We start from the raw sequence: 26,139 nt of genomic DNA, 5'->3' as shown, positions 1-26,139 counted from the left end.
TTTCCTGTATAATGTCACTTACTGACTCACCTTTTGATAAACCATTAGTACCGGGGCATTTTGTTAATTACTAAACTCCTGGTAACAGACAAAACTGGCCTGTTAAAACTTGTGTTGTAACTTGAGGATTTAAAGCCACACCTCTGGGAAATGTCGGTATCAGAACTGATTTGGTGTCAGACACAAGGTGTTAGAAGCCACAGTTTGACAAAGTGGATTCCCAAGTGCAGTTGGCAATTACATTTTTAGAAGACTTCAATTATGCCATTTACAAGAAGGTACTTTTAAGAAGCTACAAGTCAAGAGTATGTTTTTAAATCTCTTCATATATACATTTATAGGTAAGCCCATATTTAAGAAGCACCGACTGCATACAGAAGAGCACTGTTCTAGAACAGTAAAAGTCAACAGTCCCTACCCTCTGAATCTCAAAAGCCAAGAAGAAAAGTCTCTTCAAAAATTAAAGTATGTGGGGATTTCCCTGGTGGTCCAGTGGCTAAGACTCTGTGCTCCCAATGCAGGGGGCCAGGGTTCGATCCCTGGTCAGGGAACTAGATCCCACATGCATGTCTCAACTAACAGTTCGCATGTCACAACTAAAGATTCCTCATGCTGCAACAAAGATCCTGCGTGCCACAACTAAGACCTGGCACAGCCAAAATAAATAAATAAAATTTTAAATTAAAAAAATAACTAAAGTATGTGGTCAGTGCATTTCTGGAAAATATTTTACTTAAGATCAAGGAGATAATCATGACTACAGCATCAATGTGCTTTAATTAGAAGGATCTCCTCACTTGCCCAGGGTCTGTGGATTGAGGGCCTGTGTTCAGAAATTCTCTCCTAATCGTCTATCACCAAGGTCATCTTAGAGTGAAAAAATGAACAAAGACTGTTATCAACATAGGGCACTTGGTATTTCATCTTTCCTTTATCCCAGAATAATCTTCCAGTAAAACTGAATGTAACACCACAGAGCACAGTAGTTGTGTGCCACAACTACTGAAGCCCACGCGCCTAGAGCCTGTGCTCCGCAACAAGAGAAGCCACTGCAATGAGAAGCCCTCGCACCGCCACGAAGAGTAGCCCCCGTTCGCCACAACTAGAGAAAGTCCGCGCACAGCAACAAAGACCCAACACAGCCAAAAATAAATAAATTAAATAAATAAATATATTTATTTTAAAAATCTATATCAGCTGAGAAGCTTTCCATTGAAAATAAGGGGGAAAAATCTCAAATTGGCTTAAATGATAAAAGTGATTTAATTGTTCACAAATCTAAGAGGGCTAAAGGCTTCACGCATGGTTTGATCAAAGCTTCAGCTGAATTTCCCTACAATTCTCTCAACTCTACTCAAGCTGCAGGTAACATCGGGGATTACATGTCTCCTTCTTCATACCTATGGGGAAAGAAGAACTTGGCCTCCCATGACCATCAAACAAAAGTCCTGAGCTTTGAGCTCATTGGACTACCCTGGAACCAATCCCTGGGACCAGGAAAAACTCTGTGATTGGGTCACCTGAACCAATTACCTGTGGGATTGGGGCTGGGTACCCACCCAGAAGAAATGGCTGCGACATGCTTTAGAAGGAATGAAATGGAGGTTGAGGAGGCAATCACAGCATAGTATCTGCTGCAATCCTTTTTCATGCTTAGACTCTGGATTACTAATTAATTTTTATTCAGTATCAGAAATGAGGGCTGTAAAGAGGAATCTATTTCCTCTAAATTTAATAAATCAAATTTAAAGATGGTTTTACTTTTTCAAAATCATAAAATGCATAACTCTAAGTTTGTTTTTTCATAGCTCTCTTTTCCCTTAAGAATACACTGAAACTCCCAAAGAAATATTTTAGAAGTTTGCTATCAGTTAGTAATTGAGAATGATTTAAAGTCCATCCTATAGTCCATCTTCCCTAACCCTTTCTTCCCAATTTCTAAAAGCAATATGACCTAGCTTGGAATTCTCAGTTATAGTAACCCAAATATTTTCTCCTTCAACTTGAATAATAGGTTGTTAAATTTGCAGAAGATGCCATGTTCCAAGGTATAATGAACCTTAAAAGTTTTCTTCTGACACATGTTCACCCGCCTCCCAAAACTGTCCTGTCCTGATAAAATCCACTCCAAATTCATCGACTCAATATGCAAAGTGCCAGTCTAAGGGATTTTCAACAACTAAGTATCTCTTCTACACTTTACATAGAAATAGAGCTCCTTGAGTTCAGACTTGCTATTGTAGTACTAAATAAAGTGTCCAGGGAGGAGTCCACCTGTGATATTTTCTTTCCACTGCCTTGGTGAAGAGAGGATGAGCTGTTTGGAAGGCAGGCCACAGCCTTCTTATGACTGTCATTGATTGTTTAAAGGCCATGGAGGACAGAATAAATGAGAAGCTAACTTCACGCATCCCAGACATATCAAAACAATGGTGGCCAAACTTGCAATGTTTTCTCCAAGCATTACACTTGAAAGAACCATCATAAGCCTTCAATCTGTCCGCGTCAGAAATGAATATTCTTTCCTGATTGCAGAGGGTGCCACGGATGCTCACAAACTGCATCACTGTCAGACGCACTCAGGGAAGCCGTTTAGAATCAGGCCTGGGTTTGTTTGCAGGTTGGAATTTACAACAGTATTTATCACTCTTCCTTACTGACATCCCCCTCCTTGAGATTTGGCAGTCTTGGCTACCAAAACCCCAAATGCAAGACACAGTGCATTCCCCTTGGTGTAGCAGGACCTTCAGGGCATTTTGGTCCCCTCAATCCCTGACCTTGTGTGAGAGGTGGAGAAACAGGAACAGTTTTCTGCCACCAAAACCCTGTGCCACCTCTGGAATGGCCTCATCTCCTTCCTCGCAATAGGGAGCAGCCCAGGGGCTAGAGGGAAGAAGTTGCGACACCTGGGCCAGGCCTGTGGCAAGCCAGCCTGTCCCCCAGCAGGCAGCTGGGGAAGGGGGGGCGCGCAGCTTGGCCTCAACGCGGCTTAGTCAGGCTCCAATGCTGAGCTGAGCAGCAGATGTGCCCAGACCTGCCAGGTGTCTGTGTCTGGGCTGGGAGGGGACGGAGCAAATGTGACTCTTGTCTTCCAGTGTTTCCCGGCACCGTCCTCAGAGGGATGTGGAAGACTCCAAGCGAGGCCACCTCAGAAGACTTTCGACAGAGCCACAGCTCTCTGCCCACGCTGCCATGTCAAAAGCCTTTCCCTGTCCTGCCCCTTTGGCCCTCAACATAGTCCTCCTGCCAACTGCCCCAGGGCTAGCTCCTCCTCCAGGCCACCGGTAAGCTCAGGAGGGAGACAGCTACCCACCTGCCCTGCTGTAATACGCTGTTCCCATCAGTGGTGCCCAAACCTCCATAGGTAAAGGTGGGTTTTTTTTTCCCTTTTTAACACGATGATCCCATGATTAAAAATACCCTTTTTTAATTAAAAAAAATTTTTTTCAAGTTCATTTGTCCCCACTGGGGAAAATTTTTCTTGTGAGAATTAGTTTCCCAACGAGAGGCTATTCTGAATTTCACTGAACTATTAACAACTAGCTGGAGACTTATCAGGGTATAAATATTATAGATGTTTACCAGTCCATTAGTGGGCTCTGAATCTAACACACAAAGGTTGTTACTCGTCTCTGTGTGGCTTCTGAGAATTCCATTTAACCGTTAGGCGGGCTGTGAGCCATTCGCCACCAGGAGTCATATTCACTCTACAAATGTTTACTGCACACCTACTATATACTACAAGCCCAGGCCTCAAGAAGACATCCCTGTATACAGCAGAGGGTGCAAATGAACAGCACATAGGCCAGATTCAGCCCCAAAACATATTTTGTTTGACTCACACCATATTTATCAAAAATTTGAATTAGTTGCCAACTTTTAAATATCAGAATATTTCCAGCTTCTCTTGCAAACCCGGGAAATCTGGCAAAAGTGAGCCCACATTCCCAGCTGATGACAAGCAGAACAACAACTGATCACCTCACACATGCACTGGCTCTCGGTTCACACAACCCCCACCTGCCCTGCTTCCCCTGACGCAACCTGTCCCACCCCTCAGTATACACCAGTGGTTCTCAGGATGGGCAATCTCAGCACACCCACCTCAGGAAAGGCCTCACTCAGGAAGACAGCAACCCAACCAAGTCTCTCATTTAAGAAGAGCTGCTTCATGCCTCCATAAGAACAGGTCACAGGGATTTTCTTATTTTGTGCCTTCTCGACTTTTACCCTTTTTAATAAAGGTCTTTTTAATCCCTGGTATCAGTGAAGACATTCCGTTTTTCGTGCTTGCTACAACAAAAAATTGGACACAAAAGAAAAATGGCAAGGTGGAAGCACAGAAGCACATAGAAGCAAAAAGGGAGGACTGTGAGAACAGGGTAGGTCCTCAGGATGCCCCACTTGCCAGGTGAAGAAGCTGAGGCCTAGAGACAGGAAAGTCATGCCCAGGTCCCATTACTGACCAGTAGGAGAACAGAAGCGTGATCTGGACGATCTTTACCCAGCCGGTGCCACATTCTTTTCTATATTCAAGGATGGTTTCTCCGTCCCAGGTTCTGCTTACATGTTTCCAAGGAGTGGCAGAGAAGCCCATCAAATCTGGGAATAAATTTGAGGACTGATTTCAGGAGTCACATTTATCAGGTACAGGATTCTAAATGAACCTGCAGAAGATTAATTCGCAATTTTCATCTAGTCCTACTGATTCCATACATGGGGGTCCAAACTGTCATATTTGAAGAAATGTGTATGTGGATCCCAGTGGTGCATCTTGGGAGAGGTGGCCTATTTTTACCTTTTCAAATCGTGTATTGCCAAAAATCCTCCTTGTCTGTAACCAGAAAGAGTTAAACAGGTTGATCGTGATATTTGTTGCTAGTGAAAAGTTTTACTGAAATATAATTCAGTTGCCACACACACAAAGATACTGACAAAAACCATCAATCAGACAGATTAAAGGTATTTAAGTGGGCCATTGTCTGGGTCTTAGACATTTCAGTGTATTTATAATAAGCATATACGGCCATTCAATAATACTGCAACCAAGGACTCCTCTGGTAACAAATTTAAATTAATTACAAAATCAATTTTATGTGCAGGAGAAAGGAAGGAGAACAGCGTTTGCAGAACAGAAACTATCTATTTAGCTCTACCAATCCAGCCAGAAACAGGGCTTCATACCTACTTTTAAAGATGAGGACAGTACGAGGCCTAGAAAGCTGACTTTCTCAGTTTCCAGTTGCGCGAACCAGCTACACCCAAGCCATTCTAACTTCAAAACCTGAACTTTGTCTGCTGCAGCAACTCATAACACAGAAGCCACTAAGATGAGTAATGACCAAAGAAGTTAAGACAAGGACACATCACAACCAGGCTAGAGAATGTAATAAGCACAATTAGAGAGGCAGATACAAGTGCTTGGGGGTCAGAAGAGGACAAAAGCACACAGAGTGGAGGGTTGGTGGATCAGGGAGGGCTTCTGAGAAGCAGTGACATTTGAGAAAGGTCTTGAAGGATGCACTGTGTTACAACAAGCAGAGAAGAGCAGCAAGGAGAAAGGTCGAAATGCTGGGCGTGGGAAGGAGGAGGACACAAACGGAAGGTAAGCAGTTTAGGTTTGGAATTCACAAAGCAAATCTTCATAATAAAGTCAGCCATGTGAGAAAATGAATCTTGCCACCACCTGTAAGGCAGGGAGGGCAGAGTCCATCACATGAGGCCAGGCAACCTCATACCTGCAAGGAAGGGCACCACACTGCAGACCCAGGACATGGCCAGAACGCCAGCTATGTGTGTCCAGCCTGCAGGGCACAGGCAGCTCTCACAGGGGCTCTCTGGACCCCATGAAGCCCAGATACTTTCTTCCACAAGCACCACAGTCGCTCCTTTCCCTCCTCTTCTATTCAGAGGCCTGCGCCATTCAGAGCTAGGACCAGTACCCTCCGTCTGAATGAGTGCAACTCGCTTCTTTTCCCCTTTAATCTCACATCTTTTTCCACAATGTGCAAGGGTTTTGTTTACCTCCACCAGCAGCAAGGTAGGTGGGTTAACTTGGGGGAGAAGGAAGTAGGATTCCCCCAAATCCAGCCTTCAGAGAATGCTTTTAGGGACCTGAAAAGGGAGAGGCCTGACTCTCCTCAGGTTCTGTGTCTGCCCCAGGGCGGGGCAGAAGAAAAGCTGGGTCCTGCTTCAGCAGCTGTGGGCCATCTCTGTCAGCTCCTAGGGGTGAAGCATCCCCTGTCCCCAGGACAGGAAACCGGTTCTCCCGGCAGGCCCCCTCCCCATCTGCTCATGGCGGCCAAGCTCCTGTTTGGTTTTCTAAGACATTTAATTTCATTTCGTCCTTACTACCCAATAAGAGAGGTGAAAACTTAATCCCATTTTACAACGGAAGCAATTGAGGCTCAGGGAGCAAAGACTTGTCCCAGGAAAGTGGTAAAGCTGAGACTATAACTCCTTAGACCACAGAAGGGAAGCGGGGATGCCTGTTGGAGTTCGTAATAAAACTTCCTGGCGCCCCCCTTTCTCCACATCCTGGGACACGTCCCCAAACTTCCCCTGGAAATAAAGTTTCTGGTGACGAGGGTGGCACAGCCCTCTTCTTGGCCGCGGTGGGACCCGAGGGCGCCCCGGAGCAAGCAGGGCGGCAGAATCATCCCCCGACATGGGAGCCAGAGAACTTCAGAGCATTTCGCCCTTCCCCGGGACAGGCAAACACCGACACGTCTGTGTCTTTACCGACAAGTGCCTTCAAGCCCGGCGGGGGCAGACACCTCCTCTCCGGCCGCCGGCTAGGTCTCCGCTGTCTGCGGGGGCCACGGCCTCGCATCAGCTGCATCGATTTAGCGCGTTAGTGGGCCGCGGGAGCAGGAGGCGGCTTCCCGTGCTGCGCAGCAGCGCCCGAGCCTCGGGCGACTCGGCAGCCCAGGAGGAGGGGAAGGGGAGAGGAGGAGGGGCGCCCCCACCGGGGCTCAGGGGGCGGGCGTGCGGGCACACGCGGTGCGCGGCGCTCCGGAGGGCGGGGGCGGCCACCGCGCCGCGCGGCCTGGGAGCACTGGGAGCCGCCCACTTCGCCGCGGCGGGCCCCGACGGCCGGAGCTTGGATGCGGCGGCGCCCGCCGAGCCGAGGCGGACGCGGGGCGGCCCGAGCCGGGGACACGCGCCGGTAGCCCCGGCACTGCAGCGGCCGCAGGATGGCCGAGGTAAGCGTGGCGCCCTCCCCGGGCTTGGGGCCCCCTCAGCGCGCAGGGCGGGGCGGCCGGGGACGCCGCTCGGACCCCGGGCAGGTCGGTACTCGGGGGTGTGCCAGGGGCCATCTCCCCGAGGGCCACCTGCGCGGCGGCGGCGCGGTCCTTACCCGAGGCAGGGTTTGAGGGAGCGTCTCTGCGGCGGGGAGGGCCCGTGGGGGCGCCCGGACCCGTCGCCACCCGACGTCCCGGAGCCGCCCGACGCGCTCTGGGTGAGCGACCGGGGTTGGCGGGCGGGGGCGGGACCCCGGCGTCCCCGAGGCAGCCCCGGCGCGTCGAAAGTGCGGGGTCGGGAGAGACTGGACTGCCGCCTTCCGCACTTCTTCCCGCCCCCTCAGCACCTCGGCTTTCGGTCCAAGGACACTGGGACTGTTTCAACCGCTTTTACCTCAGAATTAATTAAACAGCTGATTTTTAAAGTGGCCCTTTTTTTTTTTTTTTTTTTTTTACCTGGATTTTGTTTCCGGAGAATTAAGCGTGCGGTAGCCTTCGGTCACTCGGAGAACTGCGGAGCCGGGTGAGGGACAGTGATGGGGCCTCCTGTCCGGGGCGGGGGGGAAGGGTTGTCTACAAATCTTTTGCACAAAACTGCAAATGAAGACGCAGACAGGTCGGCTCAGGAAGCTTCCGGGACAGGATAGATTCGAGGGTGCAAGGTCAGGTTTTTATAAAGGTTACAGCTGACCTGCCGGGTGCGCGGAACAGTTCAGCGCTAGGTGTTTCCCCCCTGGTTCAGGCAGCCCCAGAAATTGGGGTCAGGCTCGAGGGTTTCCACGTCCAAGCCAGACACAGTGGGCTCTGGCTACTTGGGGACGGGCAGCCTGCAGGTGACAGGGCTGGACCGGGCTTCGGAGCCGGCGGCGGTACCTCCGCCGCACTCGGCATCGCCTGCAAGCGCCGGGGCGGCCGGTCCCGCGTCGCGGGTGTTGAACCTCGGCCGCACTCGGCTTCCCGGCCCCGGGGGCGCCGCGCTCGCTCGCCACCCGAGCGCCCAGGAGGGTCCCCGCTGCCGACCGGGCGGCGGGGCAGGGGACCGGGGGTGGGGGGTGCCCGAGGGCGGAGGAGGAGGCCGCGGCGTGGTCCCCGCTGCCCCTCGGGCGCTGCTGGCCAGACCCCGAGCCCCACTGGCCGCCTGGTTTTGCATAACCTCCTAAGGATTTGTCAGCCAGATGTGACAAGATTGTCGAGCAGAGAATGAAGGAGGAGATCTGATATTAATCAGTGCATAGCTTGGAGCCAAACTTTCTCAAATGCGGTGTAGAAACATGTTCTTCTCATTTAAGGCATCTCTTTGTGGCTGCGGGGCTGCCACCGGTCTGACTTTGACAGTTAAATGGAATGCCAACTAGCAGCCTTAATTGTATGAGTAAAGTTGTGTGTATTGTTGGGGGGAGGATCAGACACTCTAAGGTTCAGTAATGTCCCCTAGTTTTATGGCCATGCTCACCGCAGTCCTCTGAAGACAGGGCATTTAAATCGGGCCAGACGCGCCTGGTCGCAGCCAGGCCTCTGCTGTTAACACTTAAGGGGCCTAAAAGAGGCCCCACTGGTGTCCTGGGAATCCCTGTCAGTGTGTGTGTGTGTGTGTGTGTGTCCGTCCCATAGAGCAGATCTAGCAAGAATTTTTAAAAAATATATTCTTCTCATCAAAGCAACAAAGATTTTGGTTGGACAGTAAGTGAATTGAAAAACAGCATTTAACAGATCTTTTTTTTTTTTTCTGGTGTCCTTTTATTCCTTGCTGTTTTAATTTGATATTGGATTTCATGGGATCTTTTCATAAGATTTCTTAGATTGCTTTTTGCAAATACGTGCTTACGTGTTAAAACTTTTGTTCAGTGATAAATATACTGGCTCCTCAGCTGTCCCCAAATCTGTTGATATATGTTACTAAAATTTCATTAAAATTGAATACGTCAAAATAAAAATTTTGTGCATGATGTAAAAGAGCATTACTCCAAATGTTACAGATTGTCCAGGATTTGATTTTTGCTTTAAATAGGTGTGAAAAGATAGCCACAACTTTTGCTAAAATAAATTTTGATAAATAGCTTTATCTTCTTTGTCATACTTAAAAGAATACGATGTGAGTCATTATTTGATTTCTCATCTAATAAGTTTGCTAACTTTAATTTCCCCAAGAAAGTGTTACTATTTCAACTCAACTGTTGGTTGAACATGTTCTGTTATAGAAGAGGTGGTGAGATCTTAGAACAAGTACTGCTCATACTCTGGGAACTCAAATATGTTCAGACATCTGCATAATTTAATTTGGAATATCACCTGTACCCAGAGTTCCTATTCCCTTCAGAATAGTAAGGATTTAGCAATGTGCCCCTTCTTCAGTCAGACAGAGAGGGTGGTTAGTTTGAAGTGGTTATTTGGCTGTTGACATCTACTGGGATGTGGAACGATGATCTGTTTGCTCTGGTTATAATTCACACTAGAAATGTTAACGAAAATGGAGTAATTGCAGTGGAAGCATAAAGTTTACATAGAGGGTTATCTTTATTTTATTTTAATTTTTATGCCTCTCCCATGTATCAGTTAGGCCTGCGTCCCAAGCCCATGCCCATATTCTGTACCTCAGAAGCATCAGCTTGGAAAGAAGGACGAACCAACCCATTGGGTGAGAAAAGCCATATCGGTTTCCCTGTGGAACAAGTAATAATTGTCCTTTAAGCATACACTTATTATTTCTGAATGCCTGTGGACAAATATAAATGGGAAAACATTTTAAAAGTTTAGTTTGTCAGTAAAATTAAACCACAGCATATGGGGTGAGGGGCATAAGTGTCTTCTAGCTTTTGTGTATGGCTTTAGAAGTTGTTTTGACAGTAGCCATTAAAGAGTTGCCCTGAAGGTTCCACAAGGTAAATTACTTGCAGGAGGAGCATGCTTTACCCCAGGGTGAATTTTCACCTCTACAGACCTCATTTAGAATGAGTTACTTTTGTCAGAAACAGTTCTGTTTAAAAAGAACTAGAAATATCTTAGCTAAGGTGAAATCTCAGTGCTAGAGTCAATAAATTTTCTAAATTACTTTATTCTGAGTATCCTGTAGATTTTTAAATTTTATTTATTTAGATATTTTATTTTTGATGACTTATCTGAGAGATATTAAAACTAACTGATTCTGCACAAAAGGGGCATCTGGAAAGGGTTGTTTTTTTGGTCTTTTTTTCCCTTTTAAATCGGTTTCCACCTGAAAACCTTATTTCCTCTTATCTTGTCATTCTTTGAAGCCCTTTTTCCTAATTCTGGAAATTCCACGATTCAGGTGCAGCCCCATTTCTCTACTCAGACACACGCCTATTTTATCCAAAAAGGGTGGGTCTAAACAGTGCAGACCTGCTTCACCAGGGTCCAACTTGGGGCCTTCTCAAACTTCGCACAAATAAGCAAACCAGCTATTGCTGTTCCCGTCCACACATGGACTCATTATTATAAACCAGCCTAACATATCACAGGAGGACGCTGCCTTGGGGGTTGATAATTTCACTCAGCTAATGTGAGAGAAAAGAAAGATGGACAAATAAAATGTTGTGAAGGCCAGGTCCAAACAACCTATGTGGAGGGAAGTGGTTGTCTCAGGTAAAGTTAATTCAGGCTGCTAACTTCTTTCATAGAGTTATATTAGTTTGTCTCCTCTTACACATTATTTGTGTGAGCCTTCAGTACATGCTAGCAAACATCAAAATTATTTTCCAGGTCTACATCAGCTTCCAGAAGCATTGTCCTTGCTCTGTAGCCCTCTGATTATTTCTTTCGTTATTCATTATGAGGATAAAATTTTTATACAGACAGCTCTGTTTCACGATACACCATGCTGAATGTTAAGACAGTGATCAGGATGTCATAAGTAAGTCTGATCTTTTCTTTTCAAAAATTTCAATTGGAAAATCTAGGGGTTTTTTTACACTTCATTTTTAAAATCTAGTTCTCACTAAGTCCCTAAAAGAAATATTTGCAAAATTTTACTTAGCGATGTTCATAATGTCACCGTTATTTTACATCAGCAGCAATGGTGAAGTTACATTGTTTGTATAGTTGAAATTATCCTGAAGTGTAAATGTCTTTTTTTGTTTTGGTTTTTATTTTTTTCCTTAGGCTGACTGTTGTATCCAGAAGTTCCCTACATGTACAGTTAATGTCCTTTTGTTTTTTGTTGTCAAAGTTTTCTGAAGATTACAACTGAGGTCTCTGAAACTTAGGTTATAAAGGAAAAAAAATGTCTCCGTATCATTTATATACCTGTATAGTTTTTTGTTGTTGTTAGTTTTTTTAAGAAGAAATATTTGGTTTGGTTTCTAAGGTAGGATTCGCAGATTTTTCTACTTTTTATATTTTCTGTTTTTAGAACTAATAATTTTAAGGAAAAAGGCACAGCTGTTAAATTATTTTGGCACAGAGTTTATACTTTGATTTATAGAGATCAAAAGAACAAGTATTTTCCCCATCTCCCTCTTTGAACTAAGCAGCAAGAGAAAACACTACAAGTGCCTCGTGCATACTTTCTACTAACAGGTAGACTTGGTCCAACATCTGTTCCCTGAGTTCTACCTCCCACCTGCCATTTCTCTGCCAGACCCTTCTCCACCCTCTCAGTCTTCTTTGACCGGCCTCTTTTCATCCCCATCCTTGCAGCAAGAAACCAGATTCTGTCAGTTCTCCTTTAGTGTCATTTTTATGTTGCAAATGCTACCTGCCTGGTTTCTGAGCCTTCCCAGGGTCCCCTCTTTCAACCATGCTCATGATAAATGGTGTCTTCCCATTGTTCAGAACGCTGATGGTTCCATGAACCCAAGAGAGAGACTCATGGCTGCCCATCTGGACAGCACCCCCCGCTTTTTGCCTTTCTCGGTCGGCTCTTGTTGCCCATGACAGAAATCTGTGCTCTGTGGCCCAGCCTCCTGGGCTTGACAGACATGTACAGGGTGAGCCTTCTTTACGCCTAGGACAGTGGCATTTCCTGCATGCACTGCTGAGAGCATGCCTGCTGCCTCCTGCAGAAAGCCTCCTCTGGGCTCTCTGCATAACACTGCTCTCTCCCTCTACGCCGTCTTACTCAAAACTAAAATTTGGGGGAGAGGTGGAGTCCTGATTTTTTTTTTTTTTTTTTTTTTTGCGGTACGCGGGCCTCTCACTGTTGTGGCCTCTCCCATTGCGGAGCACAGGCTCCAGACGCGCAGGCTCAGCGGCCATGGCTCACGGGCCCAGCCGCTCCACGGCATGTGGGATCTTCCCGGACCGGGGCACAAACCCGTGTCCCACTGCGCCACCAGGGAAGCCCCTTTTTTTTCACTTTTTATTATAGAGTATTTCAAGCAAAATTGGACTAGTTTAATGAAGCTTGGTGATACATGCTTGGGCATTCAGCAGTGATCAACTTTGGGCCAATCCTGTTTCGTCTGTTTTCCCTACCCATTCTCCTCACCGTCACCAACACTAAATTCCTTTGAAGCAAATCCTGAGCATTCATTCATAAATACTTTAATATGTAGCTCTAAAATAAAAGGCTCCTTTGTTAGGAAAAGCAGTATACCATATAGCATCTAAAAATTAACAGTAACTATGTAATGTCATTAAATTTCTAAAGTGTTCAAATTCCCTTGATAGTCCCTTTAAGTTTATATTATCATTGGTTTGTTCAAATCAGTATTCAAATAGGGTCCATAAATTGTGTCAATAATCTATAGGTTTACATTTTACTTTTTTCCTTGGAATTTATCTGTTGAAAAATCTGGGTCATTTGTCTTGTGGAGTACTCCCCAGCCTGGATTTTGGTGATTGTTTCCTCGTGATATCATTTAAGCATTCCTCTATCCCCTATACCAAAAGGCTTGATCTAATTCAGATTTGAACTTTTTGGGCAAGAACACCCCATATGTAGTAGTGTGTATCCTCCAATGCAGACGCAGGTGACCTAGTTGTTGTCTTTTTCATTAAGAGTTGCAGAATGCTGATATTCTAATTCTTCATTTATTTATTTACTGGAATACTATAAAGAGAATCTTTGCCTCATCAGTGATTTGGTTGCCCTGAACTACAATTTGTATGAAAAAGGATACACGCTTAATTCTTTCCCTTTGTTTAACATCTTTTGGTTCCGTAGCATCCTCTAAAGGGGGCCAGTGAGTTTTGCATTTGTTTTTAACTGCCTTGTGAATTGCTAGATTTTAATATAGTAAATGACTCGCACTAATTTTTAGCAGATCATATTTTCTGTTCAGCAATTCTTTTTTTAATGAAATTTTTAAAGTGTGTATTTTGTTGTGTGACTATGATACAATACAGCAATTTTTTAAAATGTATTTATTTATTTTTGGCTGTGTTGGGTCTTCGTTGCAGTGCGTGGGCTTCTCATTGCAGTGGCTTCTCTTATTGTGGAGCACGAGCTCTAGGTGCGTGGGCTTCAGTAGTTGTGGCACGCGGGCTCAGTAATTGTGGCACATGGGCTTAGTTGCCCCATGTCATGTGAGATCTTCCCAGACCAAGGCTGAAACCCGTGTCCCCTGCATTGGCAGGCATATTCTTTTTTTCTTTATTTTTTTAATTTATTTTTTTATACAGCAGGTTCTTATTAGTCATCCGTTTTATACACATGAGTGTATATATGTCAATCCCAAACTCTCAATTCACCCCACCACCACCACCACCACCCGCCGCTGTCCCCCCTTGGTGTCCATACGTTTGTTCTCTACATCTGTGTCTCAACTTCTGCCCTGCAAACCAGTTCATCTGTACCATTTTTCTAGGTTCCACATATATGCGTTAATATACAATATTTGTTTTACTCTTTCTGACTTACTTCACTCCGTATGACAGACTCTAGATCCATCCATGTCTCTACAAATGACCCAATTTCATTCCTTTTTATGGCTGAGTAATATTCCATTGTATATACATATATATATTATATATATATAAAATATATATATAATATATATATACACACCACATTTTCTTTATCCATTCATCTGTTGATGGGCATTTAGGTTGTTTCCATGACCTGCCCATTGTAAACAGTGTTGCAGTGAACATTGGGGTGCATGTGTCTTTTTGAATTATGGTTTTCTCTGGGTATATGCCCAGTAGTGGGATTGCTGGGTCATATGGTAATTCTATTTTTAGTTTTTTAAGGAACCTCCAAACTGTTCTCCATAGTGGCTGTATCAATTTACATTCCCACCAACAGTACAAGAGGGTTCCCTTTTCTTCACACCCTCTCCAGCATTTGTGGTTTGTAGATTTTCTGATGATGCCCATTCTGACTGGTGTGAGGTGATACCTCATTGTAGTTTTGATTTGCATTTCTCTAATAATTAGTGATGTTGAGCAGCTTTTCATGTGCTTCTTGGCCATCTGTATGTCTTCTTTGGAGAAATGTCTATTTAGGTCTTCTACGCATTTTTGGATTGGGTTGTTTGTTTTTTTAATATTGAGCTACATGAGCTGTTTATATATTATGGAGGTTAATCCTTTGTCCACTGATTCGTTTGCAAATATTTTCTCCCATTCTGAGGGTTGTCTTTTCATCTTGTTTATGGTTTCCTTTGCTGTGCAAAAGCTTTGAAGTTTCATTAGGCCCCATTTGTTTATTTTGGTTTTTATTTCCATTACTCTAGGAGGTGGATCAAAAAAGATCTTGCTGTGATTTATGTCAAAGAGTGTTCTTCCTATGTTTTCCTCTAAGAGTTTTATAGTGTCCAGTATTACATTTAGATCTCTAATCCATTTTGAGCTTATTTTTGTGTATGGTGTTAGGGAGTGTTCTAATTTCATTCTTTTACATGTAGCTGTCCAGTTTTCCCAGCACCACTTATTGAAGAGACTGTCTTTTCTCCATTGTATATCCTTGCGTCCTTTGTCATAGATTAGTTGACCTTAGGTGCGTGGGTTTTATCTCTGGGCTTTCTATCTTGTTCCATTGATCTATGTTTCTGTTTTTGTGCCAGTACCATATTGTCTTGATTACTGTAGCTTTATAGTATAGTCTGAAGTCAGGGAGTCTGATTCCTCCAGCTCCATTTTTTTCCCTCAAGACTGCTTTGGCTATTCAGGGACTTTTGTATCTCCATACAAATTTTAAGATTTTTTGTTCTAGTTCTGTAAAAAATGCCATTGGTAATTTGTTACAGATTGCATTGAATCTGTAGATTGCTTTGGGTAGTATAGTTGTTTTCACAATATTGATTATTCCAGTGCAAGAGCATGTTATATCTCTCCATCTGTTTTTGCGTCATCTTTGATTTCTTTCATCAGTGTCTTATGGTTTTCTGAGTACAGGTCTTTTACCTCCTTAGGTAGGTTTGTTCCTAGGTATTTTATTCTTTTTGTTGCAATGGTGAATCAGATTGTTTCCTTAATTTCTCTTTCTGATCTTTCATTGTTAGTGTATAAGAACACAAGAGATTTCTGTGCATTAATTTTGTATCCTGCAACTTTACCAAATTCATTGATTAGCTCTAGTAGTATTCTGGTGGCATCTTTAGGATTCTCTATGTATAGTATCATGTCAGCTGCAGACAGTGACAGTTTTACTTCTTCTTTTCCAATTTGTATTCCTTTTATTTATTTTTCTTCTCTGATTACCATGGCTAGGGCTTCCAAAACTATGTTGAATAATAGTGGCGAGAGTGGACATCCTTGTCTTGTACCTGATCTTAGAGAAAATGCTTTCAGTTTTCCACCATTGAGAATGATGTTTGCTGTGGGTTGGGCGTATATGGCCTTTATTATGTTGAGGTAGGTTCCCTCTATGCCCACTTTCTGGAGACTGTTTATCATAAATGGGTGTTGAATTTTGTCAGAAGCTTTTTCTGCATTGATTGAGATGATCATATGGTTTTTATTCTTCACTTTGTTAATGGTGTATCACATTGATTGTTTTGCGTATATTGAAGAATCCTTGCATCCCTGGGATAAATCCCACTTGGTCATGGTCTATGATCCTTTTAATATGTTGTTGGATTCTGTTTGCTAGTATTTTTTTGAGGATTTTTGCATCTATATTAATCAGTGATATTGGTCTGTAATTTTCTTTTCTTGTAGTATCTTTGTCTTGTTTTGTTATCAGGGTGATGGTGTCCTCATAGAATGAGTTTGGGAGTGTTCCTCTGCAATTTTTTGGAAGAGTTTGAGAAGGATGGGTGTTAGCTCTTCTCTAAATGTTTGATAGAATTCACCTGTGAAGGCATCTGGTCCTGGACTTTTGTTTGTTGGAAGATTTTTAATCACAGTTTCAATTTCATTACTTGTGATTGGTCTGTTCATATTTTCTGTTTCTTCCTGGTTCAGTCTTGGAAGGTTATACCTTTCTAAGAATTTGTCTGTTTCTTCTGGGTTGTGCATTTTATTGGCATAGAGTTGCTTGTAGTAGTCTCTTAGGATGCTTTGTATTTCTGCGGTATCTGTTGTAACTTCTCCTTTTTCATTTCTAATTTTATTGATTTGAGTCCTCTCCCTCTTTTTCTTGATGAGTCTGGCTAATGGTTTATCAATTTTGTTTATCTTCTCAAAGAACCAGCTCTTAGTTTTATTGATCTTTGCTATTGTTTTCTTTGTTTATGTTTCATTTATTTCTGTTCTCATCTTTATGATTTTTTTCCTTCTGCTAACTTTGGGTTTTGTTTCTTCTTTCTCTAGTTTCTTTAGGTGTAAGGTTAGATTGTTTATTTGAGATTTTTCTTGTTTCTTGAGGTAGGCTTGTATAGCTATAAACTTCCCTCTTAGAACTGTTTTTGCTGCATTGCATAGGTTTTGGATCATTGTATTTTCATTGTCCTTTGTCTCTAGGTATTTTTTGATTTCCTCTTTGATTTCTTCAGTGACCTTTTGGTTATTTAGTAACATATTGTTTAACTTCCATGTGTTTTGTGTTTTTTACGTTTTTTTCCGTGTAATTGATTTCTAATCTCATAGCGTTGTGGTCAGAAATGATGCTTGATATGATTTCAATTTTCTTAAATTTACTGAGGCTTCATTTGTGACCCAAGATGTGATCTATCCTGGAGAATGTTCCATGCGTACTTGAGAAGAAAGCGTAATCTGCTGTTTTTGGATGGAATGTCCTATAAATATCAATTAAATCTATCTGATCTATTGTGTCATTTAAAGCTTCTGTTTCCTTATTTCTTTTCTTTTTGGATGATCTGTCCATCGGTGTAAGTGAGGTGTTAAAGTCCCCCACTATTATTGTGTTGCTGTCGATTTCCTCTTTTATAGCTGTTAGCAGTTGCCTTATGTATTGAGGTGCTCCTATGTTGGATGCATATATATTTATAATTGTTATATATTCTTCTTGGATTGATCCCTTGATCATTATGTAGTCTTCTTTGTCTCTTGTAACATTCTTTATTTTAAAGTCTGTTTTATCTGATATGAGTATTGCTACTCCAGCTTTCTTTTGATTTCCATTTGCATGGAATATCTTTTTCTTTCCCCTCACTTTCAGTCTGTATGTGTCCCTAGGTCTGAAGTAGGTCTCTTGTAGCATATATATGGGTCTTGTTTTTGTATCCATTCAGCAAGGGCAGGCAGATTCTTAACCACTGTGCCACCAGGGAAGTCCTTGTTCAGCAATTCTTGACGAATCAAGGTGTCTGACTTGTTTTCCCCAATGAAGCCATGCGCTCCCCTAGAGCGGACACTGGGAGTTCCTCATCTTTGTGTCTCCCTGAGGCTCCCCACTGTTACCTGTACATGGTAGATGCTTTAAAAAAAAACCAGCGACCTCCACAAAAAAACAATTTGTTAGGGCTTCCCTGGTGGCACAGTGGTTGAGAGTCTGCCTGCCGATGCAGGGGACACGGGTTTGTGCCCTGGTCCGGGAAGATCCCACATGCCACGGAGCAGCTGGGCCCACGAGCCATGGCCGCTGAGCCTGCGCATCCGGAGCCTGTGCTCCGCAGCGGGAGAGGCCACAACAGTGAGAGGCCCGCGTACCGCAAAAAAAAAAAAAAAAAAAAAATTGTTAAATAAATTGGTTTCATTTTTGTCAAACTACTAATGGAAGGTGAAGGCATGATGAACATCCGGTCCATGTGTAATTCTCCAGGTGGGCATCAGTCCAGTGCTGCCAGCAGCAGATAAGCTACCTCACACAAAAGGACCTCATGGGTTTTCTTCTCCCTTCATCCCAGTTGTCCTGGGACACCTGGCAAATGATGTTACTATTTTCAGAATCCTAGTTGTACCTCTGTGGTTTCGCATATGTTAGAAAAACAATGAAAAACTTAATGAAAAGTGTAAGAAGAGCAAAATGAGAGGAGGGAAAGTAGGGAGCAAAAAAACAAGAAATAAAGCCAGTTCTAGTAAGAGAAGTTAGAAGTATAAAATGTGTGTTAAGAGGCAGAGTAGCTCCAAAGAGCAATGGGGTAGAGACCTCCCATCCTTGAATCAAGCATTTTCCCAAACCAGGAAGTCTAACTCTGCAGCCACAGAGAGAATGGGAATACAATTTCACTGGAGATGAAAAGAAAGTAAGTTCTGTCCCCACAAGCTAAGGGTGGTCCATCCGCTTTAGAAGATGTTTTGTATTATAGATGGGCAGTTTTTGATATGCACTGTAGATTTCCAGGACTCGAACATATGAAAAGCCATTGTCTATATTCAACATTTAAAAATACAACTTGGAAAAACCCGCATCATTTTTATTCTAAAGCTTGGTGACTTTTAAAAAGTGCTTTGTGATTTAGCTGACTGGGTCCCTTGATTTCAAGTTGGGAAATTATGTTTCTCAGAACTGAGAATCTGACACAGCCTTAGAATCTCACATTTAAGAGAGGACCATAGACTCTAAACTTGGCCTCAGTGATCTCTACTAGTTAGCAGTTTTTCACATGATTTTTATGTGTCACTCTCCACAGTCGACAGGAAGATCAATGTGTAAATTAGGAACAGCATTTGGCTGCTAGTAAAAGAGCTCCTTAATAATGGTTGCCATCCTTTCTGCTCAGCCATCCTTAGGGCTTGACTTTGAGGTTGACCTCAAGTTTGCATCCATGAGGTCCAGCCATCGTGTTCTTGTTCCAAGAAGGAGGAAGGAGGAAACGCAAAGAATTCCCCCAGCTGAGTCAGCTCTCATTTATTTTTATTTTTTTTAACATCTTTATTGGAGTATAATTTCTTTACAAATGGTGTGTTAGTTTCTGCTTTATAACAAAGTGAATCAGTTATACATATACATATATCCCCATATCTCCTCCCTCTTGCGTCTCCCTCCCACCCTCCCTATCCCACCCCTCTAGGTGGTCACAAAGCACCGAGCTGATCTCCCTGTGCTATGCGGCTGCTTCCCACTAGCTATCTCTTTTACATTTGGTTGTGTGTATATGTCCATGCCACTCTCTCACTTCGTCCCAGCTCACCCTTCCCCTTCCCCATGTCCTCAAGTCCATTCTCTACGTCTGCGTCTTTATTCCTGTCCTGCCCCTGGGCTCTTCATAACCTTTTTTTTTTTTTTTAGATTCCATGTATATGTGTTAGCATATGTTATTAGTTTTTCTCTTTCTGACTTACTTCACTCTGTATGAGAGACTCCAGGTCCATCCACCTCACTACAAATAACTCAATTTCATTTCTTTTTATGGCTGAGTAATATTCCATTGTATATATGTGCCACATCTTCTTTATCCATTCATTTGTCGATGGACACTTAGGTTGCTTCCGTGTCCTGGCTATTGTAAATAGAGCTGCAATGAACATTGTGGTACATGACTGTTTTTGAATTATGGTTTTCTCAGAGTATATGCCCAGTAGTGGGATTGGTGGGTCATATGGTAGTTCTATTTTTAGTTTTTTAAGGAACCTCCATACTTTCTCCATAGTGTCAGCTCCCATTTGTAAGGAGCTTTCTGTAAAGCTCCACCCAGCCACTTCTGCTTGCACACATTGGTCAATCCTTAGTCACCTGGCCACCAAAGGAAACGTGGAAATTAAGGTTCCTTTACTAAGGCAGATCAGGCAAAGGATATTGGATGGGTGTCTGTAATTAGTAAGCATGGTGTGGCTTTCTCATTGATTCATTCATTATTCTCTTAATACCAGTGGAAAGCTTACCAAGTATCAGGCCCAGTGCTAGCCACTAGGTATTGGTTTGGAGTTTCACTTTTGTTGCCTCTTTAGGGAATGATTCATTATAGAACAAGTTTTTGGAGGTTTTTATCCTAGGTATTTTTGGTAGCTCTGTCTGTGCAGAGTCAGATCACTGGAGCCCAGAGGACCTAAGATCTTGCTTGTTGTAGACCTGGTAGCAACAACAGTTTCACTGTGCTAATTGGTCTTTTCAACTCTCTATCTGTATATCCTCATTAATATGACTAATAGGCCTCTGAGATAGGCAGGAACAGATACCCAGCCCATTTTATAGTCAAAGACTCCAAGGCATGGAGCTGAAGGTTATATGGCTTAACAAAAAGTAAGACATAGACTGAGGACAATCATAGATTGTACTACCTCTCAGTGAAAGATGCTCAGTGTGATGAGGGGGAAGGAGTTTAGGCTCCCCAGCTCTGCCTCCAGAGGTGTCATTTTAACAGGCAAATCATATTAGTTTCGTACTTTTTTCAAAGGCTCACTGTTAGACTTAGGACAAAACCATACTCCTTGGCCTGCCCCACAAGATCCTATGCACAGTGGTCTGTGTCACCTTTCTGACCCTCATTTTCTACCATTAACCTTACTAACTCCACTCCAGCTACCCTGGTCCCCTTTCTGTTCCCTGAGCACTTCCAACCTCTTTTATGCCTCAGAGCCTTTGCACTTGATGTGCCCGAAACACTCCTTCAATCTCCAGTACTTCACTGGCTCCTTGCCATGCCTTAGGACTCAGTTCAAGTGTCACCTCCTCAAAAGCCTTTGATGATGACCCTGTCTAAAAGGCACTTACCACTACTCCTGCCTCTCCATGCCACCCAGTAAAATTGCTAGCAAAGCTTTCTGCTTATTTCTTCAATAGCACTTACCTTATTCTGAAAAGGTATTGTTTGTTTACTTGTTTATTCTGTCTCTCTCTTGTAGAATATAAGTTCCTTGAGGGCAGGGACCTCATCATTCTCATTCAACACTTTAGCCCCCAGAGTTTAGATCATAAACACTCAGTAAATATGTATTCAGGGAATGGGGTTTCTTTACCATGTGGAACTTTAATATCCTTATAGTTTCTGTCAAGATTAAATGAAACCATAAATATAAGTGCAGTTAGTACCAGGTACTGATAATTCAAGATGTAATCTATGCTCAATATCCAGATTTGAGACCACCCTCAAGTAGCCTATAAGTTCCTAGCTTCCTCATCTATACAACGGGGTGGTGGTAAGAAATGAGATAACACATAGGTACTGCTTACTGCAGTGCCTCACATGTAATAAATAAGCAATCAGTAAACTATGTAACCTTGGGCAAATTAACAATCTTCCGTAAGTTTGTTTCCTGAGAATAATTCCCTCCTCACAGTGATGTAGTGAGGATTGAATGTGATCACCTATTACATCCGAATGCCACCATGTGGAAGGGCAGATGCTGGAAGAATAGCTAGTCTCGCCTTTGGACTCAGAACTACCCAGTAGAATTTTGTGTGATGACGGAAATGTTCTCCTCTCTGCTGTCCTGTGCAATAGCCACTAGCCACATGTGGCTCCCAAGCACTTGAAATATGACTAAGTGACCAAAGAACTGAATTTTTTATTTTATTTTATTTTATTTTATTTTAATTAGGTAGCCACATGTGGCTAGTGGCTACTGTTGGACAAGGCGGACTAAGTAACTTAACCCTACAAAGTTGTCTGGCTGGTATGCAGTTCAGTTTTGTTCCTGAGCCAGATCGCAAATGACTCCCCTCAAAGGGTCAATACCATGAATCTGGAAATCCCAAAAGTCCTCTATGATTTTTCTCCTCCCCACTTCCGTCTGGTCCCCCAAGAGTATCCCCCTGAATTTATCTTCAGTGATATGAAAGTGTTTGCATGTACTAGAGATGAAAACAGCTTTGAAGTGGACAGTTTTTACTCTCAAGCTCAATAATTCAAATCCCATCAAAGGCCTGCACTGTCTAGCAGTGGATGTCTGTGCATCTGCCCCACTGTGTGCCTGCACTGGCCACTGCTAGGAGTTCAAGTCAGCATCTACTGACAAAAGGCGCATGGCAGCATCTCCCCAAGCTGAAGGTAGAGGGTATCTGGGAGAGGAAGTGGGACCCTCAAATCTACCTAAAATCTAGGTCATAACTTTCCATCCCAAAACTGAAAATAACCAAATCATCCATCCTATACTAGGTGTGTTCGTAATTTTTGGGTGAATGAATGAGCAAATGATAGTTACAAAAAAGCAAACCAGAATTTTGAATGTTGATTTGTAGCACATCAAAGTGATTAATAACAACTCGGAAATAGTCTGATTAAAATGAGTGCGTAAAAAGCAATAATCACGTCTTGATGAGTTCGGAATGTTGTAAACATCTATCTGTCTTATGTTTCTGAAGAATGGAACAAGTATCAGGATTCTGAAAGAAAGGATGTAAGTTTTAAGAGTTTTCCATTATTGATTTACATGAGTACTTTTTGTCCTGTAATTAGAATTTTTGATTTGATTTCATCTTAGAAGTTTTAATTTGTCTGTAGATAATGGTGCTATAATTTTACTACATCGTGGGATTCTGAGATGGGTGGAAAAAACCCAAGGGCTTTAATATTGGAAGTTTTCTTAGACACTGTAATTAGCATTTTTAGTTCATAAATAATTCTTCTGAGATTTATTTCCATAGATGTTTAATGAGCTTTATTAAGCCTTATTCAAACAGGTTCATATAGAACCACATGAATGTTTCTTATAAAGCAGCATTCATACATTGGAATTACAGATAAAACTGCTTAAAATTCAGTCTGCAAACTAGAAGCTGCTATAACTGTGAATAGTCAGGTTAGATCAGGGAGTGTCAACTGGGGGCAGTTTTGCCCCTAGGGGCATTTGACAATGTCTGGAAACATTTTGGCTTTCACAGCTGGGGAAGGGAGGTGTTACTGTGGCACCTGGTGGGTAGAAGCCAGGGACGCTGCTCGACATCCTACAACGCACAGGACAGCGCCCACCACAAATAATTATCCAGCTCAAAATGTCTATAATGCTGACGTTGAGAAACCCTGAGTTGGTGTCAAGAGATGCAGAAAAAAATGAGTTTCAACCTTAGGCTATGAAATGTGCTTGGAATTGTTCCCTCTGTAGTTTCACTGTGCTGGGCCTGAGATAGTGTCACTCAGAGTTTCCTGGGGGCTTCCCATGAGTCAGCCTTCTGAGCAGACTCTTTAGGGAGTGAAGGAAGTATGTGCTCAAGGACATCTTTCTCTAATTCAGGCAGGTCCTATTTTCCAAGTAAATAAAATGTGAATTCACTTTATATAGTTCCAATACCTTGTTTTTAAAGAATGAATAGCATCTTGAGGGACATAATCCAAAATAAGAACTTTTCTTCTTTTAAAAATTTCCATTAAAACAGTCATATTTGTAGAATGTAGGTGGTGAAATATTTCAGAGGTTTAGTACTAAGTGTGCTGGTAGCTATTGAGAGTATAGATGATTGGTTTGCCTGTGAGCTGACATTCAGGGAGTCGCAGGGAAGTTTAGAAGCTGGACAACATAGGAATGCTGCAAACTGAGGTAATGACACTCTTAAATTTTGACTGTGTAGTAGAAACTAAACCATTACTCATTTTTATCCTTTAACTTCCAGTCAAGATAACTATATAATTATGTGTGCAGGTATATAGATGTGTGTGTTTGTATATTTATCAATAATACATTTGTGTATGTGTACACAAGTAGAAACTATATAACCAAAAAGTAAAATAATTTCTGTCATTAGAGCAATATTTCTTGATCTTATTTTTCATTATTCACCCCCCCCACACGCATCTAAGGAGACTTTAGAAATTTTTTTCTAATTGTGCCTACCACAATGAAATTTTAGTTTCACACCATATACTATATATCTGTTTATGTATGTATATGTGTGCTCTATACATAAAAAGAATGGAATAGTTTTCACCCTTTGGGGATGGTATACCCCAGATGAGAATGTATTCATTATTAGAGTGAGAGACTGTTCTGATCATCTGGAGTTCTTTATGTTATATTCTATGACTTTACAAAGAGCAAAACCCTTTTACGCATATTTCCTGTTTTTTGATAGCCTGTTGAAGGGATTCGGTAACACTGTTGCTGTCTGCTGTACACCTCAGTTATAAACAGCCCTATTCCTTCACCTGAAAATCTCTGTCTAGTTGTTCTGTTCAGGCCCGTTGTAATCCAAAAGAAATTGTAGATAACGGTCAAATCATGTAAAGTTTAACCTGTATTTGAGGAAGGTCACGGGTTTTTTAAAAGACTTTATTTTTTTAGAATACTTTTAGATCCATAGAAAAATTGAAAGGAAAGTACAAGGATTTCCCATATATCCCCTACCTCCACGTAGTCATAGCCTCCCCTATTTTCAACGTCCCTCACCGGAGGGTACATTTGTTATAATTGATGAACCAACATTTGACACATCATAATCACCCCAAATCCATGGTTTAACCTTAGAGTTCACTCTTGGTGTTGTACACCCTATGGGTTTGGAAAAATGTACAATGACAAGTATCTATCATTATAGTATCATACAGAGTATTTTCACTGCCCTAAAAATCCTCTGTGTTCTTCCTGTTCATTCCCCAACCCTTGCCAACCCCCTGGCAACCACTGATCTTTTTACTGTCTCCATAGTTTTCCCTTTTCCAGAATGTTTTAAAGTTGGAATCATGCAGTATGTAGCCTTTTCAGTGGCTTCTTTCACTTAATAATATGCATTTACATTTCCTCCATGTCCTTTCATGGCTTTATAGCTCATGTCTTTTTTGTGCTGAATAATATTCTGTTGTTTGGGTGTACCACAGTTTATCTATTTGCCAACTAAAGGACATCTTGTTTACTTCCAAGTCTTAGAAATTATGAATAAAGCTGCTATAAACATCCATGTGCAGGTTTTGTGTGGGCATAAGTTTTCAGCTTCTTTGGGTAAATACCAAAGAGTGCAGTTACTGGATTGTACGGTAAGAGTGTGCTTAGTTTTATAAGAAACCACCAAACTGTCTTCCAAAGTAGCTTTATTACTATTTTGCCTTCTCATCAGCAATGAATGAGATTTCTGTTGCTCCACATCCTCACAATCATTTGATGCTATCAGTGTTCTGGATTTTGGCCATTCTAATAGGAGTATAGTGGACTGATTTTTTAAAATAATATTTTTATCAAAATATAATTCACATACCATAAAATTCACCCTTATAAAGTATACAACTGAGTGGTTTCACTGTATTCATTGAGTTGTGCAACCATCACTACTACCTGATTTTAGAACATTTTCATCACCTCAGAAAGAAACTCTGGGGCTCCCCTGGTGGCGCAGTGGTTGAGAGTCCGCCTGCCAATGCAGGGGACACAGGTTCGTGCCCCGGTCCGGGAAGATCCCACATGCCGCGGAGCAGTTGGGCCCGTGAGCCACGGCCGCTGAGCCTGTGCGTCCGGAGGCTGTGCTCCGCAAAGAGAGAGGCCACGGCAGTGAGAGGCCCACGTACCGCAAAAAAAAAAAAAAAAAAAGAAACTCTGGTCAGAATTTAAACTATCTGTGTTTCAAAGGGTACTGTGAAGAAAGTGAAAGGATAAGCCAAGGATTGGAGAAAATATTTGCAAATCGTACATCTGGTAAGGGGCTTGTACCTAGAGTATATAAAGAACTCTTATGACTCAATGCTAAAAAGACAACCCAATTTAAAACTGGGCAACAGATCTGAACAGACATACAGATGGCCGTCAAGCACATGAAAAGATGCTGAACACCATTAGCCGTCAGGGAAAT

At 42.5% G+C, this 26,139-nt stretch overlaps 2 protein-coding genes across 10 annotated transcripts in view; one reads left to right on the top strand and one right to left on the bottom strand.

Moving 5' to 3' along the window:
• Positions 1-8,375, bottom strand: part of SH3GL3 (SH3 domain containing GRB2 like 3, endophilin A3) — a 285,461-nt gene extending 277,086 nt beyond the window's left edge. For 2 of the 6 annotated variants that reach the window (XM_033852216.2, XM_073801452.1), the window contains exon 1: positions 4,467-4,600. Coding sequence is in view for 4 of the 6 variants with exons in the window: in XM_033852214.2 (XP_033708105.1) it covers positions 4,467-4,520 (54 nt within the window). In the remaining 2 variants the exon portion in view is untranslated. Of the gene's footprint in view, positions 1-4,466; positions 4,603-5,188; positions 6,598-6,741; positions 6,882-7,360; positions 7,507-7,700 lie in introns of those variants that run through there. The other 4 variants (XM_033852214.2, XM_033852213.2, XM_033852212.2 and 1 more) reach the window with 4 other exon arrangements.
• Positions 7,063-26,139, top strand: part of BNC1 (basonuclin zinc finger protein 1) — a 32,956-nt gene continuing 13,879 nt past the window's right edge. The window contains exon 1 of one of the 4 annotated variants that reach the window (XM_004320202.4): positions 7,063-7,205. In XM_004320202.4, coding sequence (XP_004320250.3) covers positions 7,197-7,205 — 9 coding nt within the window. In that variant the 5' untranslated portion in view covers positions 7,063-7,196. Of the gene's footprint in view, positions 7,206-7,674; positions 7,768-8,485; positions 8,579-26,139 lie in introns of those variants that run through there. The other 3 variants (XM_019945678.3, XM_019945679.3, XM_019945681.2) reach the window with 3 other exon arrangements.

The sequence above is a fragment of the Tursiops truncatus genome, chromosome 2 (assembly GCF_011762595.2).
Source record: "Tursiops truncatus isolate mTurTru1 chromosome 2, mTurTru1.mat.Y, whole genome shotgun sequence".
Classification (NCBI taxonomy): domain Eukaryota; kingdom Metazoa; phylum Chordata; class Mammalia; order Artiodactyla; family Delphinidae; genus Tursiops; species Tursiops truncatus.
The sequence above is the reverse complement of the archived record's forward strand: the minus strand, read 5'-3'. Positions and strand labels throughout refer to the sequence as shown.